The 24,881-nt window shown below is 34.5% G+C and overlaps 1 protein-coding gene and 1 long non-coding RNA gene across 6 annotated transcripts; one reads left to right on the forward strand and one right to left on the reverse strand.

The window, feature by feature from the left end:
* The first annotated feature begins 233 nt into the window (after positions 1 to 233).
* LOC114384684 (MADS-box transcription factor 23-like) lies at positions 234 to 20,318 on the forward strand. 5 transcript variants are annotated; one of them, XM_028344399.1, is made up of 9 exons: positions 234 to 346; positions 594 to 818; positions 13,175 to 13,253; positions 18,170 to 18,231; positions 19,315 to 19,417; positions 19,494 to 19,535; positions 19,607 to 19,690; positions 19,813 to 19,967; positions 20,053 to 20,318. In XM_028344399.1, the coding sequence occupies exons 2-9, from the start codon at positions 637 to 639 to the stop codon at positions 20,069 to 20,071; spliced, it is 726 nt and encodes a 241-aa protein (XP_028200200.1). In that variant the 5' UTR covers positions 234 to 346; positions 594 to 636; the 3' UTR covers positions 20,072 to 20,318. The 5 variants fall into 5 exon arrangements, with proteins under 5 accessions (XP_028200200.1, XP_028200202.1, XP_028200203.1 ...); XM_028344401.1 differs by having other exon boundaries at positions 20,056 to 20,318; XM_028344402.1 differs by having other exon boundaries at positions 19,607 to 19,648.
* Positions 13,523 to 24,210, reverse strand: LOC114384686. The gene is made up of 3 exons (XR_003660753.1): positions 23,794 to 24,210; positions 23,518 to 23,601; positions 13,523 to 14,018 (listed from the first exon to the last, which is right to left on the reverse strand). It is a non-coding gene; the product is annotated as an uncharacterized LOC114384686 (long non-coding RNA).
* Positions 24,211 to 24,881: the final 671 nt, after the last annotated feature.

A 24,881-nucleotide genomic window follows, 5' to 3' on the forward strand; every position in this document is an offset into this window, starting at 1 on the left:
ACACAGCACACCCCTGGCGATTATTTGAAAGAAGCGCCATTTCCCAAAAAAGCAACTACGGTACGATCTACGGCATACGTATTCGTAGCTCCACGCGTCAGCGTAGCACCGGTGGTTGGCACGACTAACGAGAAACATATAAAATGAGCGAATCATCTCTCGGGAGCGAGAACCTGATGGGCCACGTGGCACTTCAGGAAACCACTAGTGGTTTTATTGCTCCCATTCAGCGGTTTCACTGCACTAGCCAAAAGCGGTTTCATCACTTTCCTTATATAGCAGCTAGCTCGTGCGGCTGATGCGCATTCAGCCAGCGCTTTGTCTGTTATAACCAACGCGTTCCTCAGTAATCACTCTTTCTCTTTCCGTTCTTCTCTCTTCTTAGTTTTTTTTTTTCTTTTTCTTTTTAAGATTCTCTCTGTATTTCTCGGAAAATCAATTTGTTCTTCTTCTTCCTTGTTAACTACAGCATGTGGATCCACGCGTCTTCTACTTCGCTTTTGCAACAACCACTTCTTTTGATTTCGCTTTCTTTTTTCTTTTTCTTCATCAAATTGAAGTTTCGTTAAATCGTTTCTGGATCTGTTTTGCAGGAGTATTTTGTGGTTCGGAAGGATCTGATTGTTAGGGTTTGGTATGGGGAGAGGTAAGATCGTGATAAGGAGGATCGACAATTCCACGAGCAGGCAAGTGACGTTCTCGAAGCGGAGGAACGGTTTGCTGAAGAAGGCGAAGGAGCTTGCGATCTTGTGCGATGCTGAAGTCGGAGTTATGATCTTCTCCAGCACCGGAAAACTCTACGATTTTGCCAGCTCCGGGTACGAGATTCATCTATCGATCTATTTTTCTTTCTCTACGATTTGTGCATCGATGTTGAATGCTAGCTGTTTGTGTTGTGTTTGTTCATAACCGCATGATTACTTCGTTTCCGAAGATATTTGACACAAACTTTGCACTTGACGATTGCATATAATATTTGAAAATCCTCCTATAGTGAATTAACAGAACCGATTAACGAAAGCAGCACTTGGTTAGGTTAGGGACCAGCGACGCTTTCTTTGAAACGGAGAAGGTTTAGGATTAGAAGAATGATTGCGTCCGGTGCTTACTCGTACGGTTAGTAATATGTAGCAGTAGCACAAACGCACAATAGAGGTGGTGCTATTGGATTCTACGGTTAGTGGCTAGTACTATTGGGTTTGGGTTCCCTTCTCTTTAGTTTTTATCTGGAGGTTATAATAATATACAGGTGACATGATAGTTAATTAATTAATACTATTATTGTAATAAAAGCGCTAATAGCTAATTATATTATAGTAATAATTTCTCCTTATGTCCAAAGGTACAAGACTCTTTACTCTTTAGTTGTGTTGAGTGAAGGAGTGGTGTTTTCTTCAAAGATGCAGTGGAGTGAGTTTAGAAATTAGAACAGTTGTGTTGGATGAAAAAAAAATAGGTGCGTGGCGTAATCTTATTACTGTTGTAAAGTGCTGAAGAGGCCCACATTAATTGATGAAAAACATAGTTTGTTCTATAAGAAGACCGTAAGATGTTAATCAGTGAGATAAGGATTCCATTTTGTGAATCATACAGCATGTTGAAAGTTGAATGAGCTAGATCGCGTGGTTAGTGTTTTAGCAATTTTGAATAATACCAAGTTACTTATTATTTATACATGCAAATAAGCTTGTCCCGGACAACCTTTCTATGCTTGGTTTAAATTATAGTGGAAAATCACCTATTAGTACGGGCAACTTCGCTTCCATTTCCAAAGATATATGACTGGAGCACCTGGCTGGGTATAATTTTATTTTATTTTATTTTTTCAGTAAAGTAATGAGATATACAGATTTTCCCTCTCTATACAGTTTATTTAGTTTATTTACTATACTTCCATTTCTCTTTTTTTTTTTCCCTCTCACTTAGGATTAAGGTATCTGATTTATTTATTTTTAATATATCAATACCAAATTTTTTTATTCCCAAATATCTTACACCTCATTTTTTTCTCCTTTTTGTTTTCTCGTCTCACTCATTAAATACATTATTTTTCTTCTTCTTTTTTTTTTTTTACTTTTCTACCTTCCCATCTTGAAGGATATGTGAAAAAATATTTATTTTTATGAACAGAAATGGAAATAGGCTACATTAAATAAGTATGAATAATTTAAAAATTCAAGGTTTAAATCTGTATTACTTATTATAGGGCTTTTAGACTTGATTTGTCATTTTTAAAAGTCTAACTTAACCTATTAACTACTCAAAAAAGCCTATTTTATATATTAATTTTTTTACATAGGTTTGATGTATTTCTTAATAGGTCGACAGGAATTTTTTTGTAAAATAAACAATAAACTAAAAAATAGATAGGTTAGATTTTGGAATAAGAGTCGAGTCTAACTTGTTTCTATGATATAAACCTATTTTTAAGGTCTAATATAATCTTCAAAATAATTTATTTAAAATATTATTTTGTAATTTATAATCATCAATAAATTTATAGATTTGATTCTTTCTGTATGTCAAACATGCTTAAAATTCAAAATAGTAAATAATATTTTATTTTAATACATTATGTTAACCCCATTTTTACTCGGAGTTAGTTAGAAAAGCCCTAATATGATATAATAATAACACCAATGGAAAATCATCTAAAATATGATATTTTCAATCAAATAAATTCTTATAAAAGTCTTAACCAAATTTATTTTTCTAAAGAAGTTTGACAACCTAATTTGATGTAGACTAATTGAGTAATAATCACCATCATAACTATTTTCACCCCTATGGATAACATTACCTGTGCAATTGCAAGTGGTTGGATGCATGACTAGTAACCGGGGGTATTTCGAGCGAAAGCTAATGTGGAGCGGAAAGACTGATCACTTACCTGTGTCCACAATGGTGTTGAGGTCGAGGGTTCGTGTCGCGCTTCTTCAATTTTACTATCTTCGTTTTTCCAAAACTGATAGAAAAACCAACTTATTACATCAACACTTACCTCAAGTTGACACAGGAAGCTCGTTATATAGCTGCTATTAATCTAGAAGCAGAGGTGTGTATGGATCAAGTTGTGTCGGAATTTAACTAAACCCATTTACTTAACAACCTGATCAAAATATTTCAATTTGGATTAGGTTTGTATATTTTCTTTATCAAACTTAAACTAATCGAACCCGATCAATGACAGGTTGAATAGGATCAAGTCTATCAGGTAAAAAAAACTTAAAGTTTTCTAAAACATGCAAATAATAGTAATAAATAAAAATATATACAAATAATAAAAAAATAACTTAATATGTCAACGTGTTAAGTCATCAAGTTCACAAGTTTAAAAATAAAAACTCATTGTCCAAACTAAAAGTTATTAGGTTTGAAATGAGTTTGAAGTTTGAACAGAACAATGACAAAATCTGAATTAATGATTTTGGGTTTATGGGTTAGCGGAACCCAAAAACACTTCCATCTAGACGCTGCATGAAAACAACACTCTTACCATGTTTCTTTCTGTAAAAATTAAACTTTCACCATATTTGAGATTGATGAGTAATTTGTGGTATTGTCACATATGATTGTGAATTTGTCATTAAAATAATTTTAAACTCTCCTATAATATCTTCTTAGAAACCCTTCGGTTAAATCTACAGCTTTCCTTCTTTCCTTTACGGGAAGTACTATTTTTCAATATTGTTTTAGTACATTATTGCTTCTTATTTTAGGTAACTTAAATTAAAAAGTTTTGTCTGAAAAAACTTTTTTTTCTTCCTTAAGCCTCTAGTTTATCAGACATGTTATCCAAACTATTCAATCTTAACTTCAATATATTAATCATTTATGTTCAATCATTTGATTCTCTAAATAAATTTATTTATATGCACTTATAGAAAAAGAAAATAAAATAAAAAATAAAATTAAAATTTTCTTATAAGTTAAAATAAACTTATCAATTTTATTTTTTTATAACGTTTCTCTCATCTAATTTCTCTAAAAGTTGAAATATATAATTATTTATTGAGAACTATATTCAAATAGTCAATATATATATATATATATATATATATATATATATATATATATATTTAGAATATATGAATGGTCAAATATAAATGAAAGCTCAAATATTTCACATTTTTTTTTTCAAAAAAGGAGATAGAATCATAAGACTCATAAACAAAAATACATATAATATGAAGTCTTAGATTAAAATTAAATAAAGGGTTGAGAGTAACATTTTAAAGTTACTCCTGGTTCGTAAGTAAATTCCCTCTCATATTTATAATATAAATATATTAATGTAGTATATATATATATATATATAATGTTATTATACATACAATTTTGAAATGGGCAGGGTCAGATTTTACGATTGAGCCTCTTAAATCTGTTCATGATCTTAAACAATAAAAAAAGTTCAATTTTAATAAATTATTAGTGTAATTTTTTTTTAAAGTTATCAACTAATTAAAAATTGTAAATATGACTTAAAAATAATTATTATAAAAAAAATTCATACAAAACAATCTATAGTTAAGTAGCAATACAAAGAATCTGTATATTATCAATGCATCCTAGATAAAAAAAAATTTAATTAAATTGTCATCTAACTTTTAATAATTTTTAATTTTGATATTCATGTAATATTAAAAAGTCAAAATTTACTCATCATTATTATCATGTTAGCTAATATAATAGTTCTTATTAAGAATATATAATCAAATAAGTAGTATACTAATTAGTGAGGTTTTAAATCAGTTAAATAAAATTAATAATACCAACAAATATTGATCTAGTCAGTAAGAGTCGAATTCATTTCACAAGGATGTAAGTTTGAATAATTCTATTGTCGGTAGACTTTACTAATGGACAATATGTAAGTATAATTCTAGAAGTGCTCTTTGAGCTCTTGGTCCTACCGAGCTCATAGGATTTAGCTCATCTAAGTTTAATTGCAACAAAAAGAAAATGCTTACATAACATGCAAGTTTAATATGCTTGATGTATTATATAATGAAGACAGGATAGGATGTTCTTTTGCCTCCCCAACTTGCCTAGAGAGACCACCAAATTTGGCCTTCTGTATCTTTTAGAGATAAAGTGTTGGGCAAAAACCAATTCTTCCACCAAGGCCAAAACTTGGTCTTATCAATTAGAAGCTTGTTCATATGAATTTTGAGCAAGGTAATCCTTTCTTGCCAAGATTAAGGGTGAAACCTTCGTTGTTTCAGAAGTTGTGTACTCTCTGGCAGAATGCCTTTATTGTCAAGTTATTGGGTAAGTCGATTGGTTTTCCCACCATGAAGGATCACATGATTATGGAAGACAAAAGTGGGATTCAAATTAATGGACATGGATAATGTATACTATATATAGTTAAATTTGATATTAAAGAAGACAAAGAAGGTTGTGGCTGGTTGACCTTAATTAGATGCTGTTTGATCACTACTTGGCAGTCAACGTGTGGAGTCCACATTTTATCTCTTTCGAAACTAAAGGTGATAGGACTATGGTTTGGATTTGTTTCCCAAGTCTTAACAAGATTTATTATGATGAAAGTTTCCTTCTAATTCTTTTTTGGGAACCATTATTGGAAAACCAATCAAAGTGATTGCTAAAATTCTGAAAGTGCTGTGAGGACTATTTGCAGGAGTTTGTGTGGAGATTGATTTAGATAACCTATTGTTGGCAAGGTACATGTAGATGGACATGGTATAAAGTGGCTTATGAAGGTCTTCGTATTATTTGTTCGAAGTGTGGTTGTTATGACCGGGTCTTTTGAAATTGTCCATCTTCTCCTGCTCCTACCCCCGAGCAAGGAGCGTTGATTGAATCCTCAACATCACCGAAATAGGAAGTGGTCCAATTGATGGAGATGCAATTAATTAAGCAAAAAAAAAAAAAAACAAGAGTATAATACAATAGTTGTTCCTGCAATTACGAAATAATTCAGAGAGAGGAAGGTAGTATAAAAAAAAAGGTTAAATCAAGAAATGGTTACAAAAAAGGGAAAACAAATAAAGACACATTGGGAAAATCGAATATATTTCAAATATTGATTTTTTTTTTGTTGCAACCCTAGACTATAGTAGTATAGTTACTAACCATAGCGTGCCAAATGTTTCAGCCAAAGCTAACCCAAAGTTTAAAGCTGTGGATGATGAAGATTCCCTTTTTAAGACTTGCCTATGGCATTTTATGACTTTGAAAATTAGCTAGAATTGTATACCCCTCTCCACTCCATGGAAAAATTTCGGACCTTAGCCAGACATATTCCACAAAGAAGGATGTTGTTGCTTGCTATAAGATCAGAAGTATGATATTTAACACTAGGCAGAGAAGCCTCTCGGCGATAGACTACTATGAAACCTTAAATGGGTTATGGATTGAGATGGACCAATACAAGAGTTAGAAGATGACATGTGAGTCTGCTACATTGGTTTGGTTCATCGAGAAATTGGAATTTTAAGTTTCTCACTGGCCAACTTTTTTAGTACAACCATATTCGACGTTAGATTTTGAACAAGGAGAAACTCTTCATTGTCAGAAGTGTTCTATATTGTGAGGTGAAGAAACTCAAAGATCAATCATGTTGGATGGAGGCAAATCTAGCGAGGAATCAACCTTGGCATCAAGAAAGGGTTCCACTAGAAGGTCATCTTCCTATGAGAAGTTTTCCATAAAGGATAACCGTGAGAAGTGTTACATTTATTATAAATGGTCACGCCATATTAAGGATAATTGTTTTGAACTTCTTGGGAGGGAAAAGGTCCTTGAACGCATCGGAGGACACCAAGATCCTGCACAAGTGTGTTAATTAGACAAATATCTTACTCTAAGATTATGGTAAAAGACCCACTCCCTCAAGCTGACCAAGAAGTACCAACGCTTATGCAAACTAAGGTTTTCAAGCTAAAGAAGACATTGTATAATCTCAAAAATCTCCTCAAGCATGATTTGGAGGATTCACCCAGGCTATATATCCTTTGGGTACAAACAAAAACATTCTCGTGTTGGCAAACTCATGCTTCTTCTAGTATATATGTATGATATGATTATTATAAGTAATGATGAGATTGAAAAACAAGCTTTACATGAGAAGATAATAACTTGGTTTGAGATGAGGATTCTATGGAAAAATTGAGGGGATAAATATCGAGGAAATTTACACCATGAGCCATAAACAATCATATAAGTGACCTCACACCACATCTTAACTCAAAACCTTAAGGTTCATATTTATGAGTCTTCTCCTCACTCATATGGTACTTAATTTTTTCATTTCTATTGGATGTAAGACTTCATCTCACACTTGTACTCCAACAATCTCTTCCTCAAGTGAATCTTTTCTATATGGTAGTCTCTCTCTCGAGCGGAAGTCATTTTCAATCCGCTCGGAAGACTTTCAATACAAGGGATCTCCATGTCCACGGTCATCAAGTCGAACCATCGGATTTGATATCAGTTGTTGGAAAATCGAGGGGTAAAGACCGATGAGATTTACACTAATAGATCATGAATAATCATATAAGTGAACCTAACACTACACCTTAACCCAAAACCTTAAGACTCATGTTTATAGGTCTTTTCTTTAATTATATGATGCTCAACTTCTTCATTTTTACTCGATGCAAGACTTAACCTCACATTTTTACTCCAACAAATTCTCAAGTAGCGTTATAGATGATCTCTCAAGGTGTTGTTGTTCAGAATCAACATGCACCTATCATCTCTATAATTCAGTCCTTCCTTGACCATGACTTGAAGCAAACTTTGTTGGGTTACAAGTGTGAGATGAAGTCTCACATCATGCAAAAGTGGAAAAGTTGAGCACCATATAAGTGAGGAGAAGACCCATAAACCTAAGCCTTAAGGTTTTGGGTTAAAGTGTGGTATCAAGTTCTCTTATGTGGTGGCTCGTGGTCCATCGGTGTAAATCTCCCCGGTGTTTACTCCCCTCGAATTTCCCCAACAACTGGTATTAGAGTCGTTGGTTCGACTTGGTGACCGGCTTAGATGAGTAAGACGGCGGCGATGGATCTTAGCCTTGAGGATCCCTTGTATCAAAAGTCTTCTTCGCGGTGAGTCCAGGTAGCGTGTCCCGCAAATAGAGCGGCGGTGCAAGTACCGCAAGTAGTTAGAGCATGTGGGCTCTAATGGCTATACTTGTGGATGATAATGACTTCCGCTCGAGGGGGAGGCTACCATGTGGAAGAGACTCACACTTGAGGGGGAGATTGTTGGGTTACAAGTGTGAGGTGAAGTCATACATCACGCAAAAGTGAAAACGTTGAGCACCATATAAGTGAGGAGAAGACCTATAAACCTAAGCGTTAAGGTTTTGGGTTAAAGTATGATGTCAAGTTCCCTTATGTGGTGGATCGTGGTCCACCGGTGTAAATCTATTCGGTGTTTACTCCCCTCGAATTCCCCAATAAACTTTCAATCACACCTTGCGAGAAGGAAATGCTTGCGTCTATTGGTTGGCTAAATGAGGAGCAAACTCTCAAGATAACTTCCTTTTGATTAGTTCTTGTTCTTCACCCATGCATCATTTGTTAATTGTTAAAAAATACAAATTATGCTAGATATATTGTTAATAGAAGATCACCTTAAGGTACTACATGTTTCTGAGATGAAATTAGGTGAGATAGAAGATTCACACTTCATCAAAGAGATTTTCTACATTTCCCTTTAACTTGTGCAACAAAAATCAACCTTTCATTAAAAAAAACATAAAGGTCAAAATTTTACGCTTCTAAGCAAGGCAAATATCTTTCAAAACATACTCCATAATTTTTAGCAACTCCAATATGTTAGAGTTTTGTGGTCTTAGTTCCTTTGTCCTACATTGCTTGGTTTGTAAAAACTTGTGTCTCATTAGTGTTATATAAAGAGATACCTTGTAAGCTTTAAAATGTGCAAGTAACAAGAAAGTTTTCTTAGTGTAGCCATGGACGTAGGTACATACATTGTGTGCCGAATCACGTTAAAACTTTGTGTCTTCTCTTTTTTTTTCCTTATTCCTTTCTCTTCTTCTTATTGCTCTATACTAACATCTGGTATCAGAGCTTTTGGTTATTCCACGAGATTTCCTTAGTTTAAAGGAATTAGTGAGAGTCTTCTTAGTTTAGAGGAGGCAGTGTGATGTAGCTCCATTGGAGCTTGTAGGCCTAGGATCTTCTTCATCAATGGATTCCTTTGTTTCTTGGAAGATGAATGGCAGCGGAATGGAGAAGGAAGAGAGAGAGGAGATGCCACTTCAAGGAGAAGATGAGTCTAGAAGAAGCTCACCACCATAGGAGACCATGGATAAGAGCTTGGAGGAAGAAGGAGATGAATGAAGGGAGAGGAAGAGAAGAGCACGAAATTTTATGCTCTAAAAGTGCTCTGAAAATTGAAGTTTAATTTTCAAATGATCAAAGTTGAAAAAATGCACACACATGACCTCTATTTATAGCCTAAGTGTCACACAAAATTGGAGGGAAATTTGAATTTCAATTCAAATTTCACTTGAATTTGAAATTGAATTTGTGGAGCCAAACTTTGGAGCCAAAATTTCACTAATTATGATTAGTGAATTTTAGTTATGGTTCAACCCACTAATCCAAGATCAATTCCAAGATTCTCCACTAAGTGTGCTTAGGTGTCATGAGGCATGTAAAGCATGAAAGACATGTACAAAGTGTGACTATATGATGTGGCAATGAGGTGTAGTAAGCAAATGTTCACCTCCCCCTCTAAAATTTAATTGGATTGGGCTTCTGTCAATTCAATTAAATTTATTTCCCAACACACTCATCAAATATTCGCTTAGTGCATGTGAAATTACAAAACTACTCCTATTACAAAAACTAGTCTAGGTGTCCTAAAATACAAGGGCTGAAAAATTCTATATTTCTAGGATACCCTACCTACATTATGGAGCCCTAAATATAAGGACCAAATATAATGACATCCTAGTCTAATATGTACAAAGATAATTGGACCCAACCTTGACCCATGGGCTCAAAAATCTACCCTGAGGTTCATGAGAACCCCAGGGCCTTCTTCAGCAGCTTTAGCCCAATCCTCTTGGAGCCTTTTGCTCATGGCTTTAGTGGTTGGTCCCTTCCTAGGGAGGATTGCATCACAGTGGGAGCAATGACATTAGAAGAGGGGAAGGTGAAGATCGAGAAGTTCGATGACAGGGATTTCAGCTTTTAGAAGATGCAGATAGAGGATTATCTATATCAGAAGAGGCTGTATCAATCCTTATCAGGGGATAAGCCAGACGACATGAGGCAAGAAGAATGGAACTTGCTAGATCGACAGGCTCTTGGCGTGATCCGATTGACATTAGCCAAGAACGTCGCGTTTAGCATTGTAAATGAGAAGACTATTGTAGGCTTAATGAAGGCGTTATCAGATATGTACCCGAAGTCGTCTGCAGCCAACAAAGTGTACTTGATGCGTCGGTTGTTCAACCTCAAGATGGGAGAAGGTAACTCTGTAACTGATCATATTAATGAATTTAATACTATTCTTGCCCAATTAGAGTCAGTGCAGATTAAATTTGAGGATGAAGTGAAGACATTGATTCTATTGTCATTACTATCGGATAGTTAGGCTGCAATTGTTACTGCAGTTAGTAGTTCTACAAGGGAGAACACATTAAAACTTAGTGACATTCGTGACTTGATCTTAAGCTAAGATGTTCGCAAGAGAGATTCAGGAGAATCTTCTAGTCATGTTTCCAATTCAGCATTGAATACTGAAGGCAGAGGAAGGACTACCCAAAAGGGTCATAATGGTTAAGGCAGATCAAAGTCAAGAGGGAAAGGTCAGACAAAATTTCAAAGTGACATTATTTTGCTGAAATTGTGACAAGAGAGGTAACTTTACCAATTGGTGCAAGGCACCAAAGAAGAACAAGACTTACAAAAATAAGAAGCGTGATGATGATGAATCCGTAAATGCAACAACTGATGAATTTGATGATGCATTAATTTGCAGCTTGGATAGTCCTGTTGATTCATGGGTTATGGACTTAGGTGCGTCATTCCACACCACTCTCTCTAAAGATTTATTATCTAACTATATTTCTAGAAGGTTTGGGAAAGTTTACCTTGCAGATGGAAAATCTCTTGACATTGTTGGAAGAGGTAATATTGACATCAAGACCTCCAGTGGATCCCTATGGACATTGCATAATGTTAGACATATTCTTGCCTTAAAGAGAAATTTAATATCTATAGGGCAGTTGGATGATGAGGGGCTTTACACCACTTTTGGAGATGGATCTTGGAAGGTAATAAAAGGCAGTCTCATTATGGCTCGTGGAAAGAAGCGAGGATCTCTTTACATGATTGTAGATGAGGATATGGTAGTAGTTACTGAGGCTGTCATAATTCAACCCTATGACATCAAAGACTTGGACACATGAGTGAAAAAGGAATGAAGCTTATGGCGGCAAAGGGTAAGCTATCAAGCCTAAACATGTTGATGTTGGTGTTTGTGAACCAGACCTGACATAGCACATGCAGTGAGAGTTGTCAGTAGGTTCTTATCAAATCCAGCAAAGGAGCAATTGGGAAGGCGTAAAGTGGATACTCAGATATCTGAAGGGTACTTCATGGATGTGTTTGTGCTTTAGAAAAAGCAATTTCACTTTACAAGGATTTTCAGATGCAGACTTGGGAGGAGATTTTGATACCAAGAAAAGCACCACAGGCTACATTTTTACTTTGGGAGGTACTGTTGTGACTTGAAAGTCTAAACTTCAACATAGAGTTGTTTTCTCAACCACGGAAGCCGAGTACATAGCTATCTCAGAAGCAGCTAAGGAGATGATTTGGCTAAAGAATTTTCTCAATGAATTAGGGAGAGAACAAGATAATGCTTCAATGTTCAGTGACAGTAAAAATGCTATAAGTCTTGCTAAGAATCCAATCTTCCATTCTAGATGCAAGCATATTCAATTAAGATATCATTTTATCAGGGATAACTGGAAATTGCAACCAACAATAACCCCAATGAACCTAACAAAGTGAAAACGGCCCAAAATAAATTGCTTGATAAATGATGGAGACTTATATTTGCTAAAGATCTTAGGATCAGAGAATCCAACAGATATGTTGACTAAAGCTATTACAATTGACAAGTTGAGGCTTTGCATTGCCTCAATTAGCTTTCAAGGATAATTAAAGATGAAGGCGCTACACTAGGTAAAGAGTCGATGAACTTATTGCTTACAAGGAGCTGCTAGAGTTTGGAACTTAGACCCCAAGTGGGAGAATTGTTAGAGTTTTGTGGTCTTAATTCCTTTGTCTCACATCGCTTGATTTATAAAAACTTGTGTCTCATTAGTGTTATATATAAAGACACCTTGTAAGCTTTAAAATGTGCAAGTAACAAGAAAGTTTTCTTAGTGTAGTCGTAAGTACATACATTGTGTGCCAAACCACATTAAAACTTGGTATCTTCTCTCTTTTTTACTTATTCTTTTCTCTTCTTCTTATTGCTCTATACTAACACAATAATTTTGTTCAATAACATAATCCAATCCATTGTAAATTTGAACTTTAATTCTTTTACTTATTTGCTTTGAAACTAACCCTCAGGGGCATTCAAAATTTAAACTTATTCATTCCAATTATTATAGATTGAAATTTATTTAAAATCATAAAAATTTGTAAATCATATTATTTTTCAATGATTTTCTCCTAAATTTATAATTTTTAATATACATTTTAGTTAGTAAGAGAAACTGTGTTTATAAAAAGTTAGATAGTATTCCAAATACTCTTCCAATAAGATACTAAATCTTGTAAAGCTTAGATAAGGCAAAAACATCACATCCAAATTACTGACATACTATATATATATATATATCATTTCACAATAGCGAAAGTCATGAACTAATATATTACACAATTTACTCCCCCTTCTCGAAGAGAGAGAGAGTAATTTTGAAGTTACACAGTAAAGACCGGATATAATTACTACATCAATTAAAGCATCCATCCCCAAATCTCATATTCCTAAGACATGTGAACAAGTTTATAATTGATAAAAGATTATTGAGGTATAAACATTTCTTCCTACAATCTGCATTGGATGAACCTAATTGCTTTTGTTGAATGTTACAGTCAACAGAGCACATATCTGACGCATTTTGTTGTTGAATGACTTTTTCCAGCATGAAATCAGTAATTGACCGATACAACAAATCAAAAGAAGAACCTTGTCAACTTGGGAGTTCAGCTTCAGAAATTAAGGTAGTTATTATAGATATCTTGCGCCAATATATGCATGGGAGTTTACAATCTTCACATGAATTACTTAGGAGATATATAATTTGCATAGACCATTAGAAATGCCTGAATGTGGAAAAAGAATTGACTGAAAAATATCATTTGGAATGTAATATTTGCATCCTCAAGTTTGCTAGTTTCTTCATTTTTCTTTCCAGAGTATCGGTGAATTAAGACACCACAATTTTCAAGTTCGAGAAAAAACCTTTTATCATCATTTTGGGGGCAGCATTCGAAAAATAAGCAAATCAATTTGGAGCACTTCCTCCCAGCCATTCTTTTCTGAAGTTCAGGATTCAGTAAACCATGACAAACTCTTTGAAGGGTAGAATGCAACAGATTGTTCTAAAATCTACGAAAACCTACCTGAAAAATTGAGAATCTAGCACCCACTGTGTTTAATAAGATAAAAGCAGGAACTTAGCAGGACATCTCAGTTCTTCGTTGGCATGGTCATATACACCAAAAAAGTAAAATGTTTACCACTCTTCTTTACAAACATTCACATTGGCCAAAGCATAACATAATTAACAAATTATGATGCCAGTTAAGCACTCTGAAAGAAATAGATATTTTAATGACTTCCACTTCTACCTTTCTTCTCGGATGGAACTATACAATCAAAGACACGGGTGCAAAGTGCAGCTTGTAGAATGAACTACCAACATGGGTTGTATGGATTGAAGCACTTCACTAGAAAGGTTTGGTTTGATTCCCTCCACAAGCACCCTGATTACAAAATAAATATTGATTAGAATTACGTTAAGAGTTATGTAGGCAGAGTTAGCTATGAGAGATCCCTGACCACCTTGATTACAAAATAACATAGGGAGAATCAAATTAGATTTAATCTGATTTTGATCTTAACTACCTAAAGCTTCTAGAATATTTATTTGAAATTTGAAATAAAAGCACATCCAGCATTCAACGATCCACAATCTTCACACTCCAATGGTCCCAACAACTAAGGAGGGGTTTGTTTCAAGTGATGTTCTTTCGTTCCTAGGAATATGAGGGTGGGAATACATATAGTCATATACCCATGTTTGTTACAAGGTTATGAAACTATATTCTTGGGTATGTTGTATTCCTAGGAAAGTTAAGTCTTCATGTTTCAAGCAAATTTTATTCCCATGAGGAGGGGTGGGTATCTCACATTTCCATGAGAATGAAAGTTATTTTCTACAATAACTACCTATTCCTACTACATTCTACTATATTTCTTTTTTACTTAATTTTCCATTAAATAAATTTTAATTTTTTCTACAATTACTAAATACCAACCAAACATGTATATGGGAATAACATTCCTTGGCATAATATTCCCGGAAATGCAAAATTATACCATGAAACCAACACCTCCTAAGTTTGGTATCTTGAGTCTAGTGCAACACACCATGTTACACCACAACCAGAAAACTTGATGGAAAACAATCCACTATGAGGATCTGATCACATTTTCAAGGGTAATGGTGAAGGTGTGTCAATCACTTAATTGGCTCCACATCTTTTCATTCTTCTTACAAACCACACACCTCACTCATTTTTTAAAAATCTTATTTCTTCTGTCACAAAAGCCCAGTGAGCCATAGTCAATTTGCTAGGGACAATTCAGTTCTCTTTAAATTTCATCCAACATTGTCTTGTCAAATCTCATGAAGTCCTCTTGAAAAGAACACTCGGGAAGGATGGCCTTTATGTGTTCAACAATCACCTACATATACACCATGAAGGATCTCTCTCCTATGTCATGTAATTTTGTACCAAGTCTACATGTTTCCACTTCAAATCCTGATACTGTAAAAAATTAATTGTTCTTCCTAAACATTTGCCAAACCTCGTTAAATCTCTTGTGTTTGTGTATGTGATTTCTCTCATACCCTTTAGAATTTCGATGGTTATTGCTAACAACTAGTATTAGAATGCTTAACTCTCGGGCCAAATTCGAAGTGGGCAAGTTCGATGGAACTGGGAATTTCAGATTGTGGCAAAAGCGAGTTAAGGATTTGTTGGCATAACAAGGTCTTCTAAAGGTGCTGCGCGATTCAAAGTCAAATAATACGGAGGCTTTGGATTGGGAGGAGTTGTAAGAGAGGACTGCGACAACCATACGCTTATGTTTGGTAGACGAGTTTCTCTATCACATGATGGAGTTGGCGTTTCCGGGGGAGGTATGGAAGAAATTGGAGAGTCAATACATGTTGAAATCGTTGACGAACAAACTGTATCTAATGCAAAAACTGTATGGACTGAAGATGCAAGAGGGTGCGGACCTCCAACAGCACGTGAATGCCTTCAATCAGATTATCAGTGATCTGGCAAGGCTGGATGTAAATGTTGAGGACAAGGATAAAACATGTATTTTGTTGTGTTCTTACGAACATTTGGTGACAACCTTAACGTATGAGAAAGACTCAATCACTCTAGAGGCAATACAGATTGCAATTATGTCTCACTCTCAAGGGAGACAGAATGCAGTGGGAAGTTTGTAAGGCGATGGTCTGTACGTGAAGGGGAAATAGGAACGTGGAAGGACACGAGGAAAGGGTTTAAGTTTTGGGATCCATTTTCTAAGAAGATAGTGATCAGCAAGGATGTAGTGTTTGATTAGCAACCCATGTTGCCAGAGATAATTGATGCAACTATGCCAGTGTTTGATGAAGCTTACCCTAACTCCATGGAGGTTCAGGTTGACCTAAAGCACCAGCCAGTGATTCTTGAGAGGGCAGAACCATGCAGTCCAAGACCTGAGGCGACACCCATACTTGAGCCTGGATCTATGAGTCTAGGTGGACTGCATCAGGAGTAAAATCTTGTTAAAGATAAAGATCGTCGCACCATTAAACCCGTTGTCCAATATGGGTTTGAAGAATAGGCTAAGTTGGTTGCTTTTGCACTTCTCACTAGTGCTGGAGATCCTTTACTTTTCAAGAGGCCGTGAATAGCACGGAGAAAGACAAATGGATGGGTGTTTAGGGTGGAAGAGATGGAGTCTTTGCAAAAGAATCAGACATGAGAGCTAGTTGAGCTTCCTATCAGCAAGAGAGCCATAGGATGCAAATGAATGTACAAGAGGAAACCTTTAGTATCAAAAAAAGAAGGGAAAAAGTTCAAGGCTCGCCCAGTAGCAAAGGGGTATGCACAGCATAAGGAGGTTGATTATAATGAGATTTTCCTCCCTGTCATAAGACACACTTCTATCAGGGCGGTGCTAACCTTGGTAGCTAGTCGTGACATGCACTTGGAGCAAATGGATGTGAAGACAGCTTTTCTTCACGGTGATCTAAAAGAGCAAATTTACATGGAGCAGCCAAAAGGGTTCAATAAAGGTGGATCGAATAAGCTAGTTTATAAGTTGAAGAGGTCTCTATATGGATTGAAGCAATCTCCAAGGCAGTGGTACAAGCGATTTGATTCCTACATGCTTCAGATTGGTTACAGGCAAGTGAGTATGACTGATGTGTTTATGTGAGAAGCCTTGATGATGGCTCTTTTATTTTTCTGCTACTATATATTGATGATATGCTGATTGCTGGTAACTATTTGTGTGATGTGAATGAGTTGAAATCACTGTTGAGCAAGGAGTTTGACATGAAGGAGTTAGCGATATGTGGATTCTAACTATGCTGGTGATCTAAATGAAAGAAGGTCTAGAGTAGGGTATGTCTTTCGGCTCTGATATCAATTGTTGTGTAACCGATGGGGATAAATCTCCCCGACTTACCCCCCTCGGTATCTAAGTTGATGGTTCGACTTGGTGATCAGCTCAAACGAGTAAGATGACAGTGAGAGATCCATGGACATGGAAATCTCTTGTATCGAAAGTCTTCCTGGTGAGTGAGTCCATGCATGTAGGCCAGGCTTCAGGGCTCGCAGGTGTTGCGACGGAGCAAGGTACTAGAGCATGTTAACAGTAATGGCTAGACGAGTCGGGACAATCACGGTTAAGCTCTAAGGATCACCATTGGATACTCGTGGATTGAAATTGGCTTTCGCTCAAGGGAAAACTACCATGTGGAAGAGACTCATACTTGAGGGGGAGATTGTTGGAGTACAAGTATAAGGTGAAGTCCAACATTGGTTAGAAGTGGAAAAGTTGAGTGTCATATAAATGAGGAAAAAACCCATAAACCTGAGTCTAAGGTTTTGGATTAAAGTGTGATATCAAATTCAATTATGTAATTGCTCATGACCCATTGGTCTAAATCTCTCTGGTTTACCCCCGGTTTCACAACAATAATTGCTATTTCTTAGGATGAATAGTTTCTATAAATATTGTCTCCTGTATAGGACCTTTATTTCTATTGGGATGGATAGTTTAGAGCAGTTAATATAAACTAGTTTGCTAAATGGAGAATACATTATAATGCAGAAATTTTCACAAAGTTCATTAGTACTGCTACTCTTGGAGATCATTGAGTTCTCTCTATCCCAAACTTGGCAAGCAAAATACTATACAAAGGAAGAAGACAGAAATCTGGGGGTTTTCAGCCAGATTCAGGTCCTATATAAATAAGATCTTTGGAACTGGACCATGGTAAAATCACTTACGTCAATGTCTATTTTAAGTCCCAAAAATACATCATATACAACTTATCAGGTCCCAAAATCGAAAGTTGTAAAATTTTCAAAAGTTTAGAAGTATTCATGCATGTGAATTGTACATTAAACAATCTTCAAGCACTTCATAAGGTGATAAGTGACCAATAAATTTGTGTTGTTCCGTTCATACTTCATATTTATCAATTTTTTTTCTGTTTTGTATCATTTAAATAAGTATGAGAGCCAAAAAAATTATTTCTGATAAAAGTATATATGTCTGGTGATTCCTCTTCCTCTAATATCTAACCAAACCTTATTTTATTTCTTTCAATTTCTAGTTTTGGCAAAGGGAGGCAGCAATGTTAAGGCAACAATTACACAATTTGCAAGAAAGTCACCGGTACACCCTTATCAAAACAACATATGCTTATCCTAAAGACAAGTTTAAAAGAACAACCAGCATTAAAAGGAACTCTTGATAGCAGTCTAGATTTATTAGCATATTTAACATGTTATTATGATAAAAAAAAGTGTAGTTATTGTAAAGCTGTTAATAAGATCTGTGATTAAGAAGCTATTTCAGGAGATAATCACCCTAGTATTTATGGATGTAATTAATAACTCATTAGTCAGTAGTGGGGTATTTAACACATTCAGCATTCTCGATAATTTCTTCTTTCCATATGAACATTAGAAACCTATAGAGATCAAAATGTGTAAACATGATTAGGTATGCAGTACAGATTATAAAATGCTTTGACATGTGATGCGAACCAAGATCCAAATGGATTAGAAAATATCCATTGATGGATTGTAGACAGTTATTATTGGGAATATATTAAAGAACTAATCTTGCATTAGTTCTGTATTGAAAACTGCATAATGACAGTTATTCAAAGAAAATAACTGCATATGTAGGGCGTGCAATTAGGCAACTGTGTTGTTAATTGTAGTTTGTGAATAGAGAACATCTACTCAAAAACTACAAGTGTATTGTTGTTCCGTGTTCAATATTGTATTCTATTAGTTTATCGATTGGTGCTCTATCAATTGTTAATCTATGGACATTGACTTTCATCTAGTTTTTTTATAAGTAGATTAAATATACAAGATATAAGTAAATATCAACTATCCAGATAATATCTCATGACTTAACAGTCAGATTTATTAAATTAGTCTTCTATAAAGAGTTCTTAAGTGGAGTAAGCGATCAAGAATGACTTCTGGAGTACTTGAATCCCTTCCATTATTATTACTACTATTATTGTTATCAAATACATTGTCTAATAATTACAAAATAATTACAAAAGAATAACTTGAGCATCTCTTGAATTTTGTCAAATAATTATAATAATACACACAAAAAGTACTTTCTAGAGTAAATATATCCATTGTCACATTTGTCTCTAACCTTTATAGTGAACTATCAATTATTAAGGTTCCAAACTTCCAATACACACATTTTACTTCTTGTTTGATGTAGCAGGAAAATGATGGGGGAAGAACTGTCAGGCTTGACAGTCAAAGAATTACAAAATTTGGAGAACCAATTAGAAATTAGCCTTCGAGGTGTCCGAATGAAAAAGGTTTGTATTTCCTATTTAAAATGCAGTGCTCAAGTTTGAACATAAAGATATAATAACATAATGTTGGCATATGCAGGATCAACTTTTAATGGATGAAATACAAGAGTTAAATCGGAAGGTCAGTCTTTAAACAGAAAAACTAATAATCTTAGTATTTATTAACTAAAATATTGCTTTTATTTTCTGCAGGGAAACCTCATACACCAAGAAAATGTGGAACTGTATCAGAAGGTAAACCTAATCTGTCAAGAAAACATGGAATTGAAAAAGAAGGTATTGGTTTGGATGAAAGATCAAATTAAAATAATCCCCTCAAACTAAATGACACACTTTTTAAATTAGGACAACCTTGTTTTCTGTTTATCCTGAACTTTAAAAGAGTTTTACTAACTCAGGTCTATGGAACAAAAGATGATAACAAAACAAACAGAGATTCTGTTCTCACAAATGGTCTAGGCATAGGAGAGGATTTGCAAGTGCCTGTGAATCTCCAGCTAAGCCAGCCACAGCAACAACACTACAAGGAACCTTCAGGAACTACAAAATTGGGGTATGAGCTTTCAATCATTTAATTAGTAGACCAATGATTATGATGCAAAAGCATTGATATCAATTTTTTGTTTTGATTGTTGCAGCAGATTGCAATTGCATTGATCCATTTACAGGACGTGTGTTTCTCAATTGCTATCAAGGAAAATGGACTCAAATTTTAACCTCAATGTTTTCATATAAATGTGGCATATAGACCACAAACAAATTAGCTTAAAGATTTTAATTTGAAATTATCAAAAAAAGAAAAGGCAACCCTAGCATGTATGTAAGAAACAATGAAAGCATCTTATGAGAAACCAAGACTCAAATCAAGGAAGAAATTCTTCAAACCGCACAGATGTGTGATTCATTTCACTTGTTTTATTGTGTTAAATTTTATTACTGGACTTCAAATGGGTGGAAGCTGCCACATTAAGCAAACATGATGTGATTAATACAGATAAAAAATCATTGCAATCAAGTGTATACAGATTCCAGCAGAACGAATATAATACTGCTGCAAAATGAATTTAAACGCCTATGCAAGAAAAAAAAAACATACATACAACAATTACAATGCATCCATGTATAAACTCAAGCCCTTAACCAAAATTTCACTTAAAGTTCAAAAATGAATGGTTAATATCACCCCACAATTTTGCTCTTCTTGACTTGATAGCATAACTTCCAAAGGAAAAGAAGAAAAAAAAATAGAACTGCATTAATGCATTGAAAAAGGTAGCTAATCAGCAGGTCAAGAGACATGAATAAATATCGTTCTTATTAAACTAAGAGGAAACAACAAGTAATCTATACTTAAAGTACTTAAATTTTATGAACGCGAGTGGGAGTAGAGAGTAGAGACCACTATATTTCACAAAAATCGATATATAAATAAAAATTGGAAACAGTGATGAGTCATAATAATAATATTACTTTAAGAATGGTGAAACACATGGCAAAAATCAATATCCAACTCACTTATATTGAAAATAAAAATCACTGCTTTAGCGCATTTTAAACTGAGTTTTAGTTACAATTATGGCTATTGAGAATCAGAACTAAAACCATCATTATAATCTACATCAAAGTGTAGCTAGCATTCCTCTAAAAGAAGATAGAATAATAAAGTCAATTACAAACACACGGTAAAACTACATGTGACTAAGGAAAAGAGTCCCGGATAAAATCATAAAATCTGTAATAAATATCAATCGAATTCCACAGCAGTTTGTTCCTTTAGATACTGCCGCTAAGTTAATTCCATCAACTTGATGAGAATTGGATTAGACATGTGTGGACTGCAAGAGATAGCTCATCCGATCAGCATCTTTTTTCTTCCAAGGACAATGCTAGAAGAAGCAACATTGACCAATTCACAAACTAGGAGGTTATTATGCTTTTACCGTATAACCCACGTACAACTAAAGGTCATTAATTGAAGCCAAAAGGTGGTGGTTTAGTCCACATCAACTAGAGATATTGCTTAAATAAAGTTTGGTTAGTCCTCACCTTACAAGTTACAAGCTGATTTTATGGGATTAAGTTAGGCCTTCAGCCCAAATTCTAATAATTGCCTTCAAATTCTTGAGCAGCCAACCAAATTAACATATATGCTCTAGATAATTCTCCTATGATCCTGAATGGTAGAGCCTCTCTTCCAACTAAATATTTTTAGTGTCCTACATTAAAGCTTGGGCAGTCCTCGCCTTTCAAGTTACAAGCTGATTTTACGGGATTGAGTTAGACCCTAAGTCCAAATTCTAATAATTGCCTTCAAATTCTTGAGCATTCATAGCCAATTTAACATATGCTCTACACCATTCTCCTATAACCCTGAATGATATAGCCTTTCTTTGAATTCATAATGTCCTACATTAAAGCTTGGGCAATAGTCCTCACCTTACAAGTTACAAGTTGGTTTAAGGGGATTAGTTAGGCCCTAAGACCAAATTCTAATACTCGCCTTCAAACTCTTGAGCAGTCATAGCCAAATATATACTCTAGACCATTCTCCTTGACCTTGAATGGTATAGTGTCTCTTTGAACTAAATTTTCACAATGTCCTACATCACCAGTATGTATTGTGTTGTGCTGAATGAAAAATTCAAAACACACCCTTACCATCAAACAAGATTCAAGTAAATTATACATGAGATTAACCAAAATGAACCATTCCAAGAGATGCGAAGTATGTGGGCATTGTCTCAAATGTGAGTTAAAAATTCTTCCAATGTTGCTTAAATCTATGTTGTTTTCAAACATAGGGATAAGCTTTGTAGATTCACTTATTTCAACTCAGATTCTAACTTATTTACCCACATAAAAGTTCAAATAATCTAAGATGAGGATATATCAAATTATTTAACGAGACTTAACAAGTAAAAAAAAACACTTTAAAATTGAAATTGAAATTGGGAATAATGATAATGATATTACATGATGGCACACTATGAATAATTATGTTATATAAAATACGATTTGAAAAGCCAAGAGTTGACACACCGAGAATGTGGAAATAAAACGACTCATGTACATCTGCAAACCCATTATCCTACATCCCAAATGTTGCTAGGAAAAAAAACATAAAAATAAGAGAAATGCTAAGACCATTTTCTCTTACACTTTTTTTTAATATTTTCTATGTGATTGGCTTAATTTTGTTGGAAATCATCAATTTTAATAAGTCTCACTTCTAAATTAAAAAAGAATAATTAAATGAAAAGTGAGATAATTTCCAATAAATTTCAGACAATCATAAGCAGAGTATTGGAAACAAAGTGTTAGTCAAAATGTTGCTAGCCTTCCTCTGAAAGAAGATAGAATAATAAAGTCAATTACAAACACACGGTAAAACTACATGTGACTAAGGAAAAGAGTCCCGGATAAAATCATAAAATCTGTAATAAATATCAATCGAATTCCACAGCAGTTTGTTCCTTTAGATATTGCCGCTAAGTTAATTCCATCAACTTGATGAGCATTGGATTAGACATGTGTGGATTGCAAGAGATAGCTCATCCGATCAGCATCTTTTTTCTTCCAAGGACAATGCTAGAAGAAGCAACATTGACCAATTCACAAACTAGGAGGTTATTATGCTTTTACCGTATAACCCACGTACAGCTAAAGGTCATTAACTATAGATTATAACATCTCCGTTAAGACACAAAGGAATATTCCCCGACAGTGACACGATACTCATCTCAGTGAGTGGGTAGAAAGAAAGAAAAGCAACCAGGGAAAAAAAATAAAGGCATTCGACGGGGTAAAGTTTACGATCGATTAGGGGTAACGAAAAGTTGTATATAATAAGAAACGATAAAAAAAATGAGACACAGTGATAATTTAACAAGTTGTGCGACGTTAATTTTTTTTTTTTTTTATGTTCAAATGATGGAACTCTAATTTAAATATATAGAATCAAAGCAACGAACCAACAAAGTAGACTACAAAAGTATATAAGACTGTACTAAAAGTTGCAAAAAAAAATCTAGAATAACACATCTAATTATCAAAAACTCCTAAACCTAAAATATCATACACCGTACATTTAGATTCTAAGTTACCTGAGATCCAAACGCTGAAACGCACGTCTCCATCGAAAGTGATTATTGCTCCATATAGATTAAAGAACATCTCTACCCTCTAACCTATATAACATGAAAATACACACTGGTAAGTGTACGACAATAAGAAGCACCACGTGACGCCACGATGAAGCCAAAAACAAACTCAAACCATTCTTCGCTTAGCTAAAAATAATCAAAACGATAAGAAATCGAGCAACAGTTAGGAATCGGTGCAATTCATATCAACGTTTCGTTTTAGTTCTTCGGTTTTACCTCTCTTTTTCTCGCGGTTAATTTTTTCGGAAACCAAACGAATTCAGAAGAAGGAAAATTCTCGCCGTTGTAGAACGGGACAGAAACCGCAGCAACTCGTTCCATGAAAGCGGAATCCACGAAGCTGCGAGAGAAGCGAAGCGAACAAGGTTGGCGCGTGAATGCGGTGTTCGGAAACGAATTTCGACGAGAGAAACAAAGAAACTGAGAATTGGAATCCGTGGATGAATCGGAGAGGGAAAGAGAACGAAGCATTGAAGGTTGAATGTGAGATCTGCTTCGGAGGATTCAATCTACGAATAGTGTGTGTGTGTGTGTGTGTGACCGTACGCACGCAGAGAGAGAAAGAGAGGGAGAGAGAATGAAACGTGTGAAGGAGGTTAGAGGACGCGAAGAAAATATCAAGAGCCACTAGGTGTTTGAATAAGTAATTGTGGGAGTTAGCATCGCCTCCAAGCTTTAATTATTAGCGTTTTGCAGTCGTAAAAGGGTTATTGGAGCTTAGTTAATCATGTAATGCACTAAATGAAAAAATGTTAGTAATTTATTTTTTTAATAAACTCTCTTTTGAATATATTTTTTATTGGTGAAAAATTATCAAATTTCATAAAATTTTATGCATCTCATGCTATTTAATGATTTTCTTATGATTTTTTTAATTTTTAATCAATTAAAAATAATGTATTATAAGAAATGTGTAAGAAAATATGTTATCGGTATTTCTCATCATCTAATTATATTTAAAAAAAGTTACTCATTTAATCCTTATAATTTAATGGTTTTTACCTTTAGTCCATATAGTTTGAAAGTAGTATTTTTAGTTCCTATAATTTATATTTTAATTCTCTTTTTGTTCCTGTAGTTTAAAAATATTTTTTTTAATCTTTATAGTTTACATTTTAATTCTTTTTTATTTTCTGTACTTTAAAAACTAGAGGGACTAAAAAGTAGGAATCATGAAATTATAAGGACTAAAAAAGTTACTTTTAAAATTACAGGGACTAAAAAAGAATTAAAATGTAAATTATATAGACTAAAAAGATCACTTTCAAACTATAGGACTAAAAAAGTAAAAATCATGAAACTAA

This window comes from Glycine soja, chromosome 14, assembly GCF_004193775.1.
Source record: "Glycine soja cultivar W05 chromosome 14, ASM419377v2, whole genome shotgun sequence".
NCBI lineage: Eukaryota > Viridiplantae > Streptophyta > Magnoliopsida > Fabales > Fabaceae > Glycine > Glycine soja.

Bases quoted from the DNA above. Each gene is read 5' to 3' on its own strand.
- LOC114384684 (XM_028344399.1), top strand. From the start codon at position 637: ATGGGGAGAGGTAAGATCGTGATAAGGAGGATCGACAATTCCACGAGC. The intron at 13,254-18,169 runs GTAGTTATTATA...TTCAATTTCTAG, and splicing joins GTTCAGCTTCAGAAATTAAG to TTTTGGCAAAGGGAGGCAGC. The intron at 19,691-19,812 runs GTATTGGTTTGG...TTACTAACTCAG, and splicing joins ACATGGAATTGAAAAAGAAG to GTCTATGGAACAAAAGATGA.